Genomic DNA, 15,969 nt, shown 5'->3' with positions numbered 1-15,969 from the left:
TCCCAGTTTTCCCTACTCTTTGATCCAGTTATTCCCACTCCCCCTTTAACTTTCCCCTTCCTCTTTCTGTGTTACCTTGGCTTTTGTTCCCTCCTGCTGCTGATTCCGATGCAGTACCACTCTGCTGAAGCGTGCACTGTTGGCTATGCTGGTCCTCTGCTTCCCCTGATATCAATTCTTGTTCTGGGGCAGAGGATCAGAACAGCCGATAGTCACAGAACATGTTTCAACAGAGCAGTCCTGTGCATATTTCTTCTTGCCAGCACTTTGTCTGGGTTTTGAAAAGCCTCCTCAAATCGCATCGTGCCCGACATGAGCAAGCAGCGGGTGGCGGAGCTAGGGCAGGACTGGGGGGTGGGATTAGGGCGTTTACAGGGCAGGAACTGAGCGGGCCTGGGGGGCGGGCCTAGGGGGTCCGGATTTTCTGATTGGAAAATCTGGCAACCCTAGCAGTAAGTGACAACAAAATGATCTAACACATTGGAGTTGTCAAAACTTCACATTTCTCTTGCCGTTTGAAGGACACTGACCGTAGAAGTGTGAACAGCTTCAGTTACCCCATGCTGGATTTGGCTAATCTTCTTCCAGTCTTTTGCCATCTGTGGAACACAGACCGTAGATATCTGTCCCCACTGCTCTTGCCCGAATTAACACCTCAACAGCCATTTTGTATTCCCAACCACTGAGTCTGTCTCACGCATTTTTAATTTCATTTACCATTTTTGACCCGCATGGAAGGGCTTTTCAGGCATCCACCACCCTCTCTTTGAAAAAGTATTTCCTGATATTACTCCTTCCTCCTTGCAACCTCCAGTCATGTCCTCTAATTCTACTGCCCCTATGACTCTGAAAAAGGTTTGTTTGAAAATACTCAAGAGTTAAAAGTTACATAGGCACTAAATCCATCTAAATCTTCAATGATGTTCCTACCATGGAAAAAGGACATTACATTTGCTTCAATGATGTTCCTACCATGGAAAAAGGACATTACATTTGCAGCACAAATTTTTTTGGACAATTTTCCACTACAAAAAGTGACAACGACAAAAATATTGGGAATATTATTGGACCACGAACTATCATATCATGATCAGATCAGTTCTGTAGTTAAAAGTTGTTTCTATAAACTACGCCTCAGATCTTTAGCCAAAGTCTTAGAACCAAAAGCTCTTAATGTCCTAATTCACTCTTTGATAATTTCTAAGCTAGATTATTGTAATACATTATACCAAGGCATACACAGAAAGAAATGCGAAGACTACAAATTATACAAAACACAGCAATAAAAATTATTACTAATTCTAAAAAATATGATCATGTCATTCCTCTTTTGCAAGAAGCATATAAAATCGCATTGTTAACATTCAAAATTCAGAAAACTAATACTCCAATATTCTTATATCGATATTTAATACCCTACTCCCCAGTTAGATCTCTTAGATCAACAGATCAGTATTTGTTGACCATTCCATCATTGAAAGTAATTGGCACCAGAAGAACCACAACCTTTTCTATTTTGGGACCTCAGCTTTGGAACAAACTTCAAGTCTATTTGCGTGCTGAAACCTCCTTAGAAAAATTTAAAAGTAATCTAAAAAGCTATCTTTATAAAGATGCTTATGAATCTTAGATCAGACAATCCTTTTGATTCTCCTATTTACTTTTAGATCAGGTCTCATCTTAATAATTACTCTTAGATTAAGTCTTCATAAAAATTGTTCTTCCCTAATCGTTATTCTATTTTAATTGTTTATTTTAAATCAAAGGTAATTTAACCTCTAATTCTTTACATATCTTTAATGTAACTATGGATAAAATTGTATGTATATGGTTTTAAACTGTTTTATTTGTCCCCCCCAAAAAAATTATTATTGTTATACGCATTGAAAATACTTGATATTGCGTTTAAATCATAATTTCAATCAACTTGAAACTTGAGACATACAAGTGCTAGGTAAGCTTAGAATGATGTTAGAAATAAACGGTCTTTAAAACTCCAGAATGAACATTTATCAGAATCTAGTTGGAATAAACACACTCCCTGTGGCACGCAATCAGGCCACTTGTGTTATTGCCCAGTAGCAATTATAGACCCTGTCTTATACAACCTGACAGTAAAGCAAAACTCTTTCTCCTTTGGGAATGGCTAGATTAGAAGATGGTTTCAAGCTGGCAGGAACAACTGATGAGATGAGTACAGATAGGTTCAGAGGAATTCAGGAGCAAAAGAGATCCTTCTTGACCCTGTAGCTGCCCTTTTATATCTGAGGATGATTAGATCCTTGGTCCCCCTACTTGATGCTAATTCCCTTAACGTGTTAATCCACTCCCTTGTAATATCTAAAATGGATTATTGCAATTCTTTATTAAAAGGGATATGCCTAAAAGATATAAAACGTCTTCAACTTATCCAAAACACAGCTATTAAGATTATTTCAGGATCTAATAAATTTGATCACGTAACCCCACTGTTATGAAAAGCTCACTGGTTGCCTATTATATATAGGATAACATATAAAATTGCTCTTCTGACTTTTAAAACTATACAAACTAACGCCCCAGCTTTCATAGACAGACTCTTGATTCTGTACGACCCTCCGAGAGCCCTCAGATCAACTTCACAGCACACCCTTAATGTTCCTTCTTTGAAAATAATCGGTACTCGTCGTACCTTTATCTTTTCAGTGACCGCCCCAATGCCCTGGAACTCTCTTCCTCTATACTTAAGATCTGAACAAAATCTGTAAAAGTTCAAAAGCAGTTTAAAGTGTTTTCTTTTTAAAGATGCCTTTAACTGACAATATGATATATATTTACCTTAACAGTGTCTAAAACTTCTCTCTTTTTCAGTTTCCTAGCAATTCTTCACTTTCCCTACTCCCTTTTGTATTTCCCCTCTGTGTTCCTTTTCTTTAAATATTGTAGTTCTCCCCCCTTTTCCATTGTTTTCTGTAGCTTAAGCATGTTAGTCAGCCCAAGAATTATTATCAGTCATGTATGTCTAATTGGTCTACAGTTTGTCTCCTTGTTATTTTTAAATTTTTATGTACAACGCTTTGTACCTTTGGATAAGCGTTTTATCAAAAACTTGAATAAACTTGATAAACTTGATAAAGATCATATCTCTGAAGATTAGATAGATGATTAGTTGTGCCCTGTATGTTTTAGGGATCTTTTCCAGATAAGCTCTGCCAAAAAGTTAACCCCTGCCACCCAAAAAAAAATTATAAAAAAGAGGCGCGATCTGTAGAAAGTAAAGTGTGGGGGGGGGGTTCCCCCCCACGCCCCCCCCGTCGGAGCCCTTAAAAAAATGGTCGATAGTTTATCCTATTTTTTTATAATGTTAAGTTTCATATCCTCTTTTTTATAATCTTTTTTGGGTGCTCCGACGGGGGGGGGCGTGGGGGGGGAACACCCCACTTTACTTTCTACACATCGCGCCGCGTTGTGAGGCCGCTGTGCTGAGAACTTCACTGGTTAAGGTTGCGTGCGCTGGCAAAAGGTGGCGGGGCTTAACTTTCGGCGCGTCCACTTTTTCCATTAGTGCAGGGCTTATTTGGAAAAGATCCCGTTTTAGCTCAGAAAACCACAAGAATTCTGGAAACTTTTTTTTAAGAATTCTGGCACCAGGCTGTGGCACAGTAAGTAGTGTGAGGCAGCAAGATTCCGGGTGTGCTGCCAGAGGCACATCATGCAGGCGAGTCAGCCTCTCCTCCCCGCAGGCACCTCTCCGTAGGGTTACCAGACGTCCGGATTTTCCCGGACATGTCCTCCTTTTCGAGGTCCGGACGGCAATTTGTCCGGGTTTCGAAAAGCTTCTCACCAAAATCGCATTAGGAAGAGGCATCCATGCATGCGCAGATGCTGTTGGGGAGGGGAGCGGAATGGGGCGTGACATAGGCGGAACTGTGCAGACCTGGGGAAAATCTGGTAACCCTACCTCTCCTGCTCTCCGCACCTCCCCACCAACGTCGTAATTTCGGGGTTAACAAATTCAAGGCCCCGTCTGAAGGGCTTCCGTGCATGTGCGGATATCAACGCGATGATGTCACACATGCATGTGATGTAATTGCATCGATATCTGCGTGTGCATGGAGACCCTCCAGCTGCGACCCCCGAGTTTAGTGTGGTTACAAGTACTTTCCTTCCAAAGCGAAAGCTTTGGGAAACATGAAAGAAAAGTTCATCCTATAGCAAAACATCAGCATTGCTCATTTGTTTTCCAGACCACAGAAGGCTGTAGAACAAATTCTGTATTTCATTAGTATAGTGGCAGGGTCATGTCTCTACAAACTAGAGATTTGAACGGGGATCGCGGGAATCCCGCAGGTTCCGCGGGGGTCCCGCGGGAATCCCCCCTAACCCACGGGATTCCCACAGGGACCCCCCTCTGGCCCACGGGACTCCCACAGGGACCCCCCCCCTCTGGCCAACGAGACTCCCACGGGGATGGAAGGCTTTGGAAGCAGGGTTCGTCCATATAATATAATGGACACGTCAGCCTTCGTAAAAGAGGGGGTTTATAAGTTAATTACCTGAACAGAAAACAAAAAAAGGGATCCACCAAAGAGATTCCACAAGGAAAACAGCAGCACAAACACAAAAGAAACTGTGGAATTGATGATCCTGTCAGAAGTAATTGCTGCTTTTTATGGGGACGGGCAGGGATGGAGGTAATTCCTTGCGGGGACGGGTGGGGACAGAGAGGTTCCTGACGGGGACGGGTGGAGATGGAGAGGATCCTGGCGGGGACGAGTGGGGATGGGTGGGATTTATGTCCCCGTGCAACTCTCTACTACAAACCCCTAGAAGTAGTCTTATATAATTACCACCAGGATTCATGTTTATTGCAGTTTATTTTACTACAGTAGCTCAGTAAATGATGGCAGATAAGAACCGACATGGTTAGGTTTGCCAGATTTTACTACAGTAAAATCCGGACCCCCTACACTCACTCCCAATCCTGCCTCCCCACTGCCCGCTCTCGTTGGGCAGGAGGAAATCTGGGCATGTGCGGAGGCCACGCGATGACATCACACGTGCACGTGACATCATCGCGTGGCGTCCGCATAGGTGCAGATTTCCTCCTGCCCGACACGATTTAGAGGAGGCTTTTCAAAACCCAGACAAAAAAGCTGTCCTCTTAGAAGACAATCAAGATGTGATTCAGAGTCGGTCTACCGTGGTGATAACATGCATGAGTGAGATAGACAAAATGTTAATCATGAAACTATACTTTAAAAACAGGTTAACTAAATTTTGTGGTGACTTAGTTAGGATTTCTACTGATGTTTCTAGAGCTACTCAACTTAGAAGGAAAGAGTTTTTGAAGCTAAAACTTAGAGTTTTGGCCCTAGAGGCATCTTTTTTTTTAAATTTCCCTGTAAATGCTTAGTTAAGTTACATGATGTTGAATATGTTTTTTGGGATCCCATTCAACTACAACAATTTCTAGTTGCCCGTGAGCAGAAATAAGTATTATTCTCTATTCTTTTTGTATGTTTCATTGCTAAGATCTTGAGGAGGAACATATCGCTAAAACAGTAAGGAATGATACAAGGTTCGCGAAGGTAAACTGAGAATCTTTCCTTTATCTTTTCTTTTCTTTTTTTCTTGTAGAATCAGTACCTCGCCCCCCCCCCCCCCTTTTAGTGGGCTTAAAAAGGATTTATGCATGATGTAATTATGTACTTTGATTGTAGATTTTCTTTTTTTTCCTTTCTATTATTGGATAATGTATTATTCAAGTTATAATAAAAAAAAACTTATTGAAAAAAAAAAAAAGCCGTCCAGACCCTCAGACGTGTCCTCAAAAGGAGGGCATGTCCGGGGAAATACGGACGTCTAGTAACCCTAAACATGGTCCATCCAGTTTGCCCAACAAGGTAGCCAGAGCCCAGGGCAGGATTAAAGGATAGGCAAAGTAAGCACATGCCTTGGGCCCGAAGGGTTCAGATGGGCCCAGTGTGCCGATCTGATGATGTCATCACATGTGGCCAACCGATGTCCTGCTCCTGCATCCTGTTGAGAGTTGTAGTCATCAGGATCCATCATTTATTTTTTTCTTGAGGCTCACAGAATAGCAAAGAAGCCAAGGAAGAGGAGGACTCTGTGTTTCAGAGTAGAGAATGACACAGTGATAAAATTCATCACCGTTCCCGTCCCCGCGGATAACCGCAGGAAATAATCCCATGTCATTTTTTAGTGTCTATTTCAGCCTCAGTCCTTCTACACCAGCATTCTTCAAAGCAAAGCTTGAGGGTCAGTGGCTGAGCCCATTCATACTCTGATTCTTATGTGAGCCAAGAATAATGAAGCCATTGTGACATCACTAATGTGATTGGCTCTTAGGCACTGGTGGAATGAGGCATTATGACATCACAATATCTGCTCTGGATACCAGAGACTGTCATTCTGTAGTGTCGGTTTCAACCTCAGTCCTTCTACACCAGCATTATTCAAAGCAAAGCCTGCGGGTCAGTGGTTGTGGCCATTCATACTCTGATTCTTCCCTCTCTCCTTAAAGAATGACATGAAGATGGTTTACCGCAGTTATTCACGGGGACGGGAACGGTGATGAATTTTGTCACCGTGTCATTCTCTATTTCAGAGTCTTCTGCTGTACATTGCCAGTGCCACAGCAGAATGGAGGAGTGCATGCTGCAGATTTAGCCCATGTCTGACCTCAGGAGAGAGGAGGAGTAACAGGCGTCACTGACTCCTGGGCCTGCACATATGACGTATGGATTTCGCCGGACATGTCCTCCTTTTGAGGACATGTCTGGGGGTCCTGACGGCTTTTCAAAACCTGGCACTTAGTCCGGGTTTTGAAAAGCCTCCTCTAAATCACATTGGGCACTGGGGGCGGGGCTGGATGGAACTGGGTGGGCCTGGGGGTAGGTCTAGGAGGGTCCAGATTTTACTATAGCAAAATCTGGCAACCATAACCATATGGGAGTGACTCAAGCAGAAAAGAGTTGCTTGCTGTAGGAGCCAGGATGTATCAGGTATGAAATTGGCAAAGGGACTAACTTGGGGCAAACTAAAGTGAACTGGAGGGTAGTTTGAGTCTGGGTAGGGGGGGACGTGTGACCTTGAAACTTGGAAGGAGAAAGGATTTGAGCTGATGAGGCTGGCTAGAGTTATCTGAAGGGCTACCAAGCCAGGGGTTGGGGGCAACATGATCGGGTGGGGAGTTACTAAGCCTTGGAAGAGGCAAAAATGATTGGTGGGGGGTATTAAGTTGGAGGGGAGGCGAGGGAAATGCCACAAAATCCAGAGGATCTGGCCTTTTAATAGTCATGTCCTTGGATCCTCTCCTCTGCTGCCTTGCCTCAAGATAGGGATTTTTTTTCTTCACAGTAAAGTTGGATCTGGAGTTCTTCTCTGGATTCAGCTTTGTTAAGAATCAATTTGCCTGGGACTATTCAGAGGCAGGCTAAGACAGGATCAGAAGGATATCTCCAGATCCAACTCTTTTGTGAAGAAAAAAATCCTAACATTTTAAAATAAAGAGGAAAAAAAAGAAATCAAGTGGGAATAAAGAAGTACCAATAAATAAGCAAGCAAGCGGGTAGATAAATAAATGGAGGAGTGGGCAGGAGGCAGGGCTATAGGAAGGGGCAGGGGTGGAGCCAGGGGCCCCCAATGTACTTGTGTGCCTAGGGCTGTGCAAGAACCATACATTGGTCATTTGTGAGACAAAGACCATAGAAATCTGTCCAGCACTGGCCTTAGTTCCACCATGCAGGATTTGGCCAATTTTCTACGGCCATCTTGCATTTCCATTTTCTTTCTATTTAGGTCTCCCCTGTGTCTATCCCACACATTTGCTCACCATTTTTGATTCTACCATCTCACCTGGAAGGGAGTTTCGGGCGTTGCCAGAGGTTGTGGTAAGAGCGTAGCTGGTTTTAAGGAAGGTTTGGACAATTTCCTGGAGGAAAAGTTCATAGTTTGTTACTGAGAAAGACATGGGGAAAGCCACTGCATGCCCTGGATCGATAGCATGGAATCTTGCAGGATTCCAGAATCTTGCTATTTAGGATTCTGAATGTTGCTACTCTGGAATTCTGCATGGAATCTTGATACTCTTTAGGGTTCTGGAATGTTGCTACTCTTTGGGTTTTGGCCAAGTACTAGTGATCTGGATTGGCCACCGTGAGAACGGGCTACTGGGCTTGATGGACCATTGGTCTGACCCAGTCAGGCTATTCTTAGGTTCTTATGTTCTCTCTGTGAAAACCTATTTCCTGACATTACTCCTAAATCTACCTTCCTGCAGCCTCCATTTCTAGTTCGACCTAGGAGTCCTAGGAGTCACTAACTTGCAATAATGCAAGTAAGTGAGTCACACGACAAAGAAATAATGCAAATTTCAAGCAGCCTTGCAAGCTGTATTATTCTACTCCCCAGGAATGCCCTCCTATTGCAATTGACATTCAGGAATGAGCCATTCTATTATAAGAATGCAAACCTTTAGAAATAAATGCATAATTAAATAAGCTCCCTACAGTTTACTCTAGTTGTATTTTGGACTGTTTTTCTTTTACTTTTGCTGTGACAAGGAAACATTTTTATTCATGAAAAAAATTTGACGTGTAGTCTATATTGCTTATAATGCTTGAGTACCTGATTGTAAAAAAAACCGCTTAGATAACCTTGATAGGCGGTATATAAATTCCTAATAAACTTTAAACTTTAACTTTAAACTTAATAAACTTTAAACTTCCATGAACAAGAGACGCTGAGCAGCAGGCCGTACAATTCCTTTACCTCTGTTTGCTAGAAGGAATTGCTATTAGTGATAAGTTTTAAGATCAGTGCATTTCAGCATTAAACAGCATGAATTTATTTTTTTGAAAGAATAGATAGGTACAGTGTTAGGCTCTAGAATGCCATTTTTATCTCATGACGAACTGATGAGATGCAGCATAAGTCATCCGGTGCTCTATTATGACTCTGGCTCTGTTCCCTTTTTTTTAGGAACATTAAGGGTAGATTTATATTCCAGGTCTCACCATCACACACATTAGGTATGACTCGGAGACAATGGATTTTGCGTAGTAAGGCTGGCATGAGTGCTCCACTTGTTTTACTGCCCTTTTTCTGTGCAGCTTGAAAAAGAAGTAGCTGCTAGACCGCGGCTGAACAACTTGGCAGACTTTCAACTGAACAATTTCATAGTACACGGGTTTGAAAAATGTATTTAACTTAAAATATTGATGTTATCATACCATTATAACCTAAGGGAATAACGTTATATCCTTTGCCAAAAACTAGAGCAAGAAATACAGCAATGGAATAACAGATATTCATGAATTTCTAAAAGCTGGTATACATAAGGGAACACAGGAGCTGCAGGGCAGGGCTGAGAGTGTTGGGCCAATCAGGGGCCCAGCAGAAGAAAAAGGCAGTGCTGAAGAGGGAGCTGGCCAATCAAGCGACAAGACGGGCCTGCCAGAAGAGGGGGCCAATGGGAGAGGAGACAGCAGACAGCCAACCAACCACTCAGACTGGTGCGAAATTTGAGCAAATTGAATAAAGGAGAGTCACTGCCCAGCAATACACTTGCACCAATCAGACACTACTACTACTAATCACTTATATAGCGCTGAAAGGTGTACACAGCGCTGCACATTTTGGCATTTGTAGATGGTCCCTGCTCAGAAGAGCTTACAATCTAACTTTGACAGACAGACATGACATATAGGTTTGGGGATGCAGAACCCAAGGTGAGAGGAGTTAGGAATCAAAAGCACTTTCGAAGAAGTGGGCATTTAACTGGGCCTTGAACACTGCCAGAGACGGATCCAGGCAGCTTGTTCCAAGTATAAAGCGCAGCAAGGTTGAAGGGAGGGAGTCTGTAGCTGGCAGTTAAAAGGAAGGGCACAGACAGGAGGGACTCACGGGGGGGGGGGGGGGGGAGGGAGGGAGGGAGGTGGCATGGGGGAGAAAAGTGAAGAGAGATAATGAGGGTCAGCTGAGTGAGTGTATTTGTAGGTCAGTAAGAGGAGTTACAACCTTCTCATACAACACATATTTCAACAAAACAACATAATACAATACAATAAACAAAGACCAACAGAATACCTCCATTGCTTTTACTTGACTGAGCCTTGACTGCTGGTTCATTACTCGCTACTACTGGTTGAAAAAGCACGCAAAAATAAAAAAAGTTTTTGGCTTTTTTCTAAACTGTAAAACCGATAATGCTTGCCGAAGATCCATAGAGAGCCTGTTCCAACAAATAGGACCCTGAACAGAAAACATCACTTTCCGGGCACATCAAGGAAAAGCTTATCGCTAGAACGTAAACTCCGTGACATAACGTAAAAGTGTATCAACTATGGCAACAGCTCCGGACCACCAACATTTTGCTGATCTACATTGCACGCATCTACTGCGGGCCTAGGGAGATGCGTACGGCCGCCTAGGTCCATCTAAGGCTACGTCCGGGCCAAGCCATGCCCACGCCTAGCCTTAGGTGAGCTTAGGCGGGCTTGAGTGCCTCCCTAGGCTCCCGGAGGCGCCTCCAAAGAAAACATGCATCCCGATTGGCTGGTTAGGCAGCACTTGGCTGCCTACAATCGGGACGCCATTTATTGAATCCGGGCCACCATGTTTTGTCATATTATATTTTTAACACACTTTGTAAACTTTGTTTTGCCATCTTTGTCAGACTTGCCCCAGGTACTTTAGATTGTGAGCCCACCAGGACAGACGGAGAAAAATGCTTGAGTACCTGAATAAATTCATGTAAACCGTTCTGAGTTCCCCTGGGAGAACGGTATAGAAAATTGAATGAATGAAGGAATCAATCAATCTCTCTTCTGCGGAAGAATGCACTCTGCTAAAGTGGAAGAGTAGCCTAGTGGTTAAAACAGTTGCTTCAGGACCCTGAGGTTGGGAGTTCAATTCCTACTGCAGCTCCCTACAGCCCCAGGTACACAATAAGTACCTGTTTAAAATATATAAACCACTTTGATTGAAACCACACAGAAAAAGCAGTATGTCAAGTACCATCCCTTTTACTTTTATTCCAGCACGCATTGTTTCAGTTGAAGGTGAAAGGGAATGCATAATGGGGAAAGCCTTACTACTAAGCAAATACAGTATACAAATAACCAGCAAATATTAGTTTGACTTTGCACTGCATTCATCTCTTCATGCTGCCTGCCTCCCATTAAACCTACAGTGTGACCTTTGATTGGCTGAACGAAGTCTGACGCAGAGCGCAGCAGAAATTGTTCAGTGTGTGAGCAGCGCTGACTACAGACATGGAGTGAGCAGGATTGTTTCTTCTGCCTACAAATGCCAGTTTGACATCTCCAAACATTACAAAATACAGTTATTAGGTCATAAAAGTAAATTTGATCATGTTACACCTTTGTTTTCACATTATCATTAATTGCCCATTTCTTCTAGAATTTGGTTTAAAATGTTGATATTAACCCACAAAGCTTTACATATGCAACAGCCTAGTTTTTTTTTGAATTCTTTGACATAAAAGCATAGAAACATAATGGCAGGTAAAGGCCAAATGGCTCATCTAGTCTGCCCATCTGCAATAACCATTATCTCTTCCTCTCTCTAAGAGACCCCCACGTGCCTATCCCAGGCTTTCTTGAATTCAGAAACAGTCTCTGTCTCCATCACCTCTTCCAGGAAACTGTTCCACGCATCTACCACTCTTTCTGTAAAAATGTATTTCCTTAAATTACTCCTAAGACTGTCACCTCTTAACTTCCTCTTAACTATGCCCTCTCATTCCACAGCTTCCTTTCAAATGAAAGAGACTCGACTCATGCGCATTTACATCACGTAGGTATTTAAATGTCTCTATCATATCTCCCCTCTCCCGCCTTTCATCCAGAGTATACACATTGAGATAATTAAGTCTGTTTCCATATGCCTTATGACGAAGATCATGCACCATTTTATTAGCCTTCCTTTGGACTGACTCCATCCTTTTAATATCTTTTTGAAGGTACAGTCTCTAGAATTGCACACGATATTCTAATGAGGTCTCACCAGATGATTGGGATTGGCTCTTGGCGTCTCAATGCCATCGCCAGCTGGTGGCTCTGCAGCTGCGGAGGGACTATCATCAGCTTCTGTCTCTGTGGACTCAGGACTTGGGCTGCCGCCCTCGGGTGGCGTCCTTGTCTCCTCTAGTGCAGCAGATCCCTTGGGTGGTGCAGAGCTCCAGGAATGTTAATTTCAAGTCCTCCATCGAGGTTATATTTCCCAGAAGCAGGCCTTTCATTTTGGGTGTGCCTCCACCTTTACATGTTTGAAATGCCACAGGGTTGATAATTCTCTAGCGCATGGTCTTTGGTCCTGTGCAGTTATTGCTGCTTTTTGGCTGGAGGTCCGTTGTTATTTGCATACTTTGGTGGGCTATACTCTTCCTTTACAGGTTGAGGGGATCCTTTTTTTTGGCTAAGGGTTATCTGGGAGGGCTCTCTGCGGGTGATTCTTTACTTATCTGCAAGGGCTATATAGTGGGTAAGAAATGTATTCTAAATCATTGGCTTCAGGACTCCCCACCCACCATTTGGTATTGGCGCAATAAATTCTATCTTCTTATGGTCTGGGAATCTGTCAGCTCGGTTTTCTTGACATCGTAGTAAGATCTTGTCCGTTTGGGCGTCTTATTTGGATACTTTACCCCCTCTGATTAAAAGTCATGTACTCAACCGATTGCGGAAGCCAGTGGTACCCACATTGCCAGTAGATTAGAAGTGGGACGGGTGGGTGGATGGGTGGTGTGGGGATTTTTCTGTAGGGTGGGGGGTGGCCGAGTCCGGGTATAACAATCCAACCCGGACTCTGAAGGTTCCCGCCTGTTCTGGTGGTTTGCTCTTTTGTGTTCTGTATATTGCAAATGGTATTTCAGTTGCTTTGTTTGTATTTTGTCGATTCAATAAACAGTTTTGGAAAAAAAAATTGAAGAAAACTGAATGTGAAAGATTACTTTCTGCCTTGTGTCTGGCATTGAAGAAGAAAGGAAGTGAGAAAAGAAATAGCAGATGGAAATGAGGCCTGGAAAGAGTTAAGAGAACAGATGGATGAAAGCAGAACAAGATGATTAGAATAATAAAATCATCACATAACAAAAGGTAGTAAACATAATTTTATTTTCAGATTAGTGATTGAATTATGTTGGTGTTGAGAATTTACATCTGTTAGCTTTATTTTGCACTATACTGGAGGATACGCATTTCTTTTTGTTTCAATAGTGTTGCATGACAGACAGAGTCTGGTATCTCTGCTTTCAGTTTTTGTCTCCATGTTTTTGTGATTCTCCTCTTTTGTATCAGTTATGTTCTGCATCTGAGGTGAAGGATTCTTCTGGCAATGGTGGTGTCTGTGTTGGAATCAGTTGACAGTCCATCTTGTTCCAGCTTCCCAGTAGCAGGTACACTGGTGTTCTAGGGCCTGCCTTTATAGGTGGATTAGGGCTATTATGGTTTTGTAAGTGTCCTGTAAAGGCTTTGAGTGCTTTTTTGCAGGGTTTTCTGTTATTTTTCAATGTGTTTGGCCTATTTGAAAAAAATAAAAAATTCTCAGGACTAGTGGGATCTCCATTTCTGGTAACCCTAGTGCTGGGCATGCTCTGCCAGTCAAGTTTGAGATATCCAGAATGAATATGCATGAGAAAGATTTTGTATAATGTCTCCATAAACCATTTCATGCATCTTCATCTGGCTAGTTGAGAAGCACTGCAGTAGAGTCATCACACAAGCCCCCCTCCCCCCATCTACTGTCTACTATTCCTATTTGAGTATGGCCTGAAGAAGGAATGAACTATAAGACGCACCTGACCATAAGACGCACCTACGTATAAAGGAGGAAAAACCAAGAAAAAAAAATTTGGTTCAGAATTTTTTTTTTCTTGGTTTTTCCTCTTCTATTCGTAGGTGTGTTGGGTGGTTTGGTGCATTTTATAGTTCATTCCTTCTTCAGGCCATACTCAAATAGGAATGACAGTAAACAATGCAAAGCAATTGTGTAGTGCAGTTGTGTAGGCTGGGAAGCCTGCAGCCTACAACCCGTAGCCCCCGGTACCTTTTTTAACTGGCAGTGATCTAGCGCAGTCTCCTGCTGGACAGCTGTCTTTCTCGCTGCAGAGCGTCACTTAAGGCAGGAGCGTGACCTTTGAACTTCCTGCCTGGTCCCGTGCTGCTCCATGATTGGCTGCCATCAGTTCTCGTGGCGCGGGACCAGGCAGGAAGTGCAAAGGTCATGCTCCTGCCTTATGCACCCCTCTACAGCAAGAAAGGCTGTGTCCAGCAGGAGACCGTGCTGAACCATCGCCAGTTAAAAAAGGTACCGAGGGCGGGGGAGAGGTATATTTTCTCCATAAGACGCACCTACTTTTCCACCCCCTTTTTGGGAGTGGAAAAAGTGTGTCTTATGGAGCGAAAAATATGGTATTTTATTTTGCTGCAGCGCCCTGGAAATCATGTGTTTGCTGCTCTCTGCTTTTATCTCTTGTTTGTGACTTATTGCTACAACCTCAAATTTATCACAAAGTCTGCATTGCTCAAAGTATTTTTTTTTTATTGAATCTGCATTCTGCACCACATAAGGTTTGTCTGTGTATAACTCTGAAGGATAGGGTTCGAAAGGTGGTAATGACAGAGAAGTTTACAAATTTCTTAACATCATCCAGAGTATAAAAATATGTGAAACGCTGTTCCCCATGATAAATTTGCACTGCCAAGTGATTCTATTCCATCTTGATTTACGAGATTCTTATACTTTTAGTTTGTATAATTATCCTGAAATGTATTTTGTTGTGAACGTGACAGAACATTAACTTGGATCAAAGGAGTTCAGCCCGGGGACAACATTTATGCATAGCTATCATTACCTATATATTTAAAATATATTGCCTGTATTTAAAAATATGCATCTCATTTTGTCTTCCAGAATGACAAATCTCCGGGACGTTCAGCAAGTCGTTCAAGTAACATTTCAAAAGTAGGTGTAATATGTTAGTTTATTTTCTTCTGAAGGAATATAGTAATGCTAATCGGTCTTGCCCAATCTGCTGCTATTTTTGCCTACCTGTCACTTTGGTTACTGGTAATCCCCCCCCCCCTGCCTTCCCAACCCCATACCCCCAGCCCGTGGCATGTAGCATATATTCTTCTTCCTTTCCCACCCCCAGCAGGCCTCTGCGCTATGACCTTTCTCTTTGGCTGCCAACTCCCCCGTACCTACCTCCTCCTCAGTCATTGTTATTTAAAATTTTCAGCAGCCGCCGGACAGTGTCAAAGAGATCAGTATGCTGCCATCGGCCTGCCCTGGAACCCTTCATTCAGCAGCAGCCCACCTATATGGAAACAGGAAATCGCTGATGAATTAAGACTTCCAGGACAGGCCGACAGCAGCACACTGATCTCTATGATACTACCCGAAGACTTAAAATAACAAACACCGGGGAGGAGGTATGGGGGAGTCAGGATCTGAAGAGAGAGGTTGTGCGGCAGGGTCCCGCTGGGGGGGGTGGGGGCGGGTGAAGAAAGGAAGGAAAGAAGAACATATGTGACATGCTGACAATTTAAAGTTACAGTGGCCAGAAGAGGAGGTTGGTGGGGGAGCAGAGCCACCGCCAATTTTTGGGGAGGCCATGGTCTCTGTTCCAACCCCTTTGAACCATGCACATCGTTATATGTTATCATTTACTATGTTACTATGTATGGGTTCTCGTATTAAATATGCAAGTCCATTTAATATAGGAGAAAAGTATTTAGCACAATGCACTACAATGACAAAAGTGAAACAAAAAAACAACAAAGACATTAAAAATCCAAATTAATTTGCCATTTTTGTCTACAAAAAGTAGTCTTCTCCCCCTTATACTTGTGACTCCTTATAAAATGTCCCTCCAAATGTCCTAGGACAGGGGTAGGCAATTCCGGTCCTCGAGAGCCGGAGCCAGGTCAGGTTTTCAGG

The 15,969-nt window shown here is 43.0% G+C and overlaps 1 protein-coding gene across 1 annotated transcript in view; it reads left to right on the top strand.

Annotated features, from left to right (window-relative positions):
- Nucleotides 1-15,969, top strand: part of MARCHF1 (membrane associated ring-CH-type finger 1) — a 248,870-nt gene that overhangs the window by 93,660 nt on the left and 139,241 nt on the right. The window contains exon 2 of the mRNA XM_033941799.1: nt 14,941-14,991. Coding sequence (XP_033797690.1) covers nt 14,941-14,991 — 51 coding nt within the window. The remainder of the gene's footprint in view (nt 1-14,940; nt 14,992-15,969) is intronic.

Source organism: Geotrypetes seraphini, chromosome 1 (genome assembly GCF_902459505.1).
Source record: "Geotrypetes seraphini chromosome 1, aGeoSer1.1, whole genome shotgun sequence".
In the NCBI taxonomy this organism is placed as follows: domain Eukaryota; kingdom Metazoa; phylum Chordata; class Amphibia; order Gymnophiona; family Dermophiidae; genus Geotrypetes; species Geotrypetes seraphini.
Note: the sequence above shows the minus strand (reverse complement) of the source record. Positions and strands in the feature narration are given on the sequence as shown.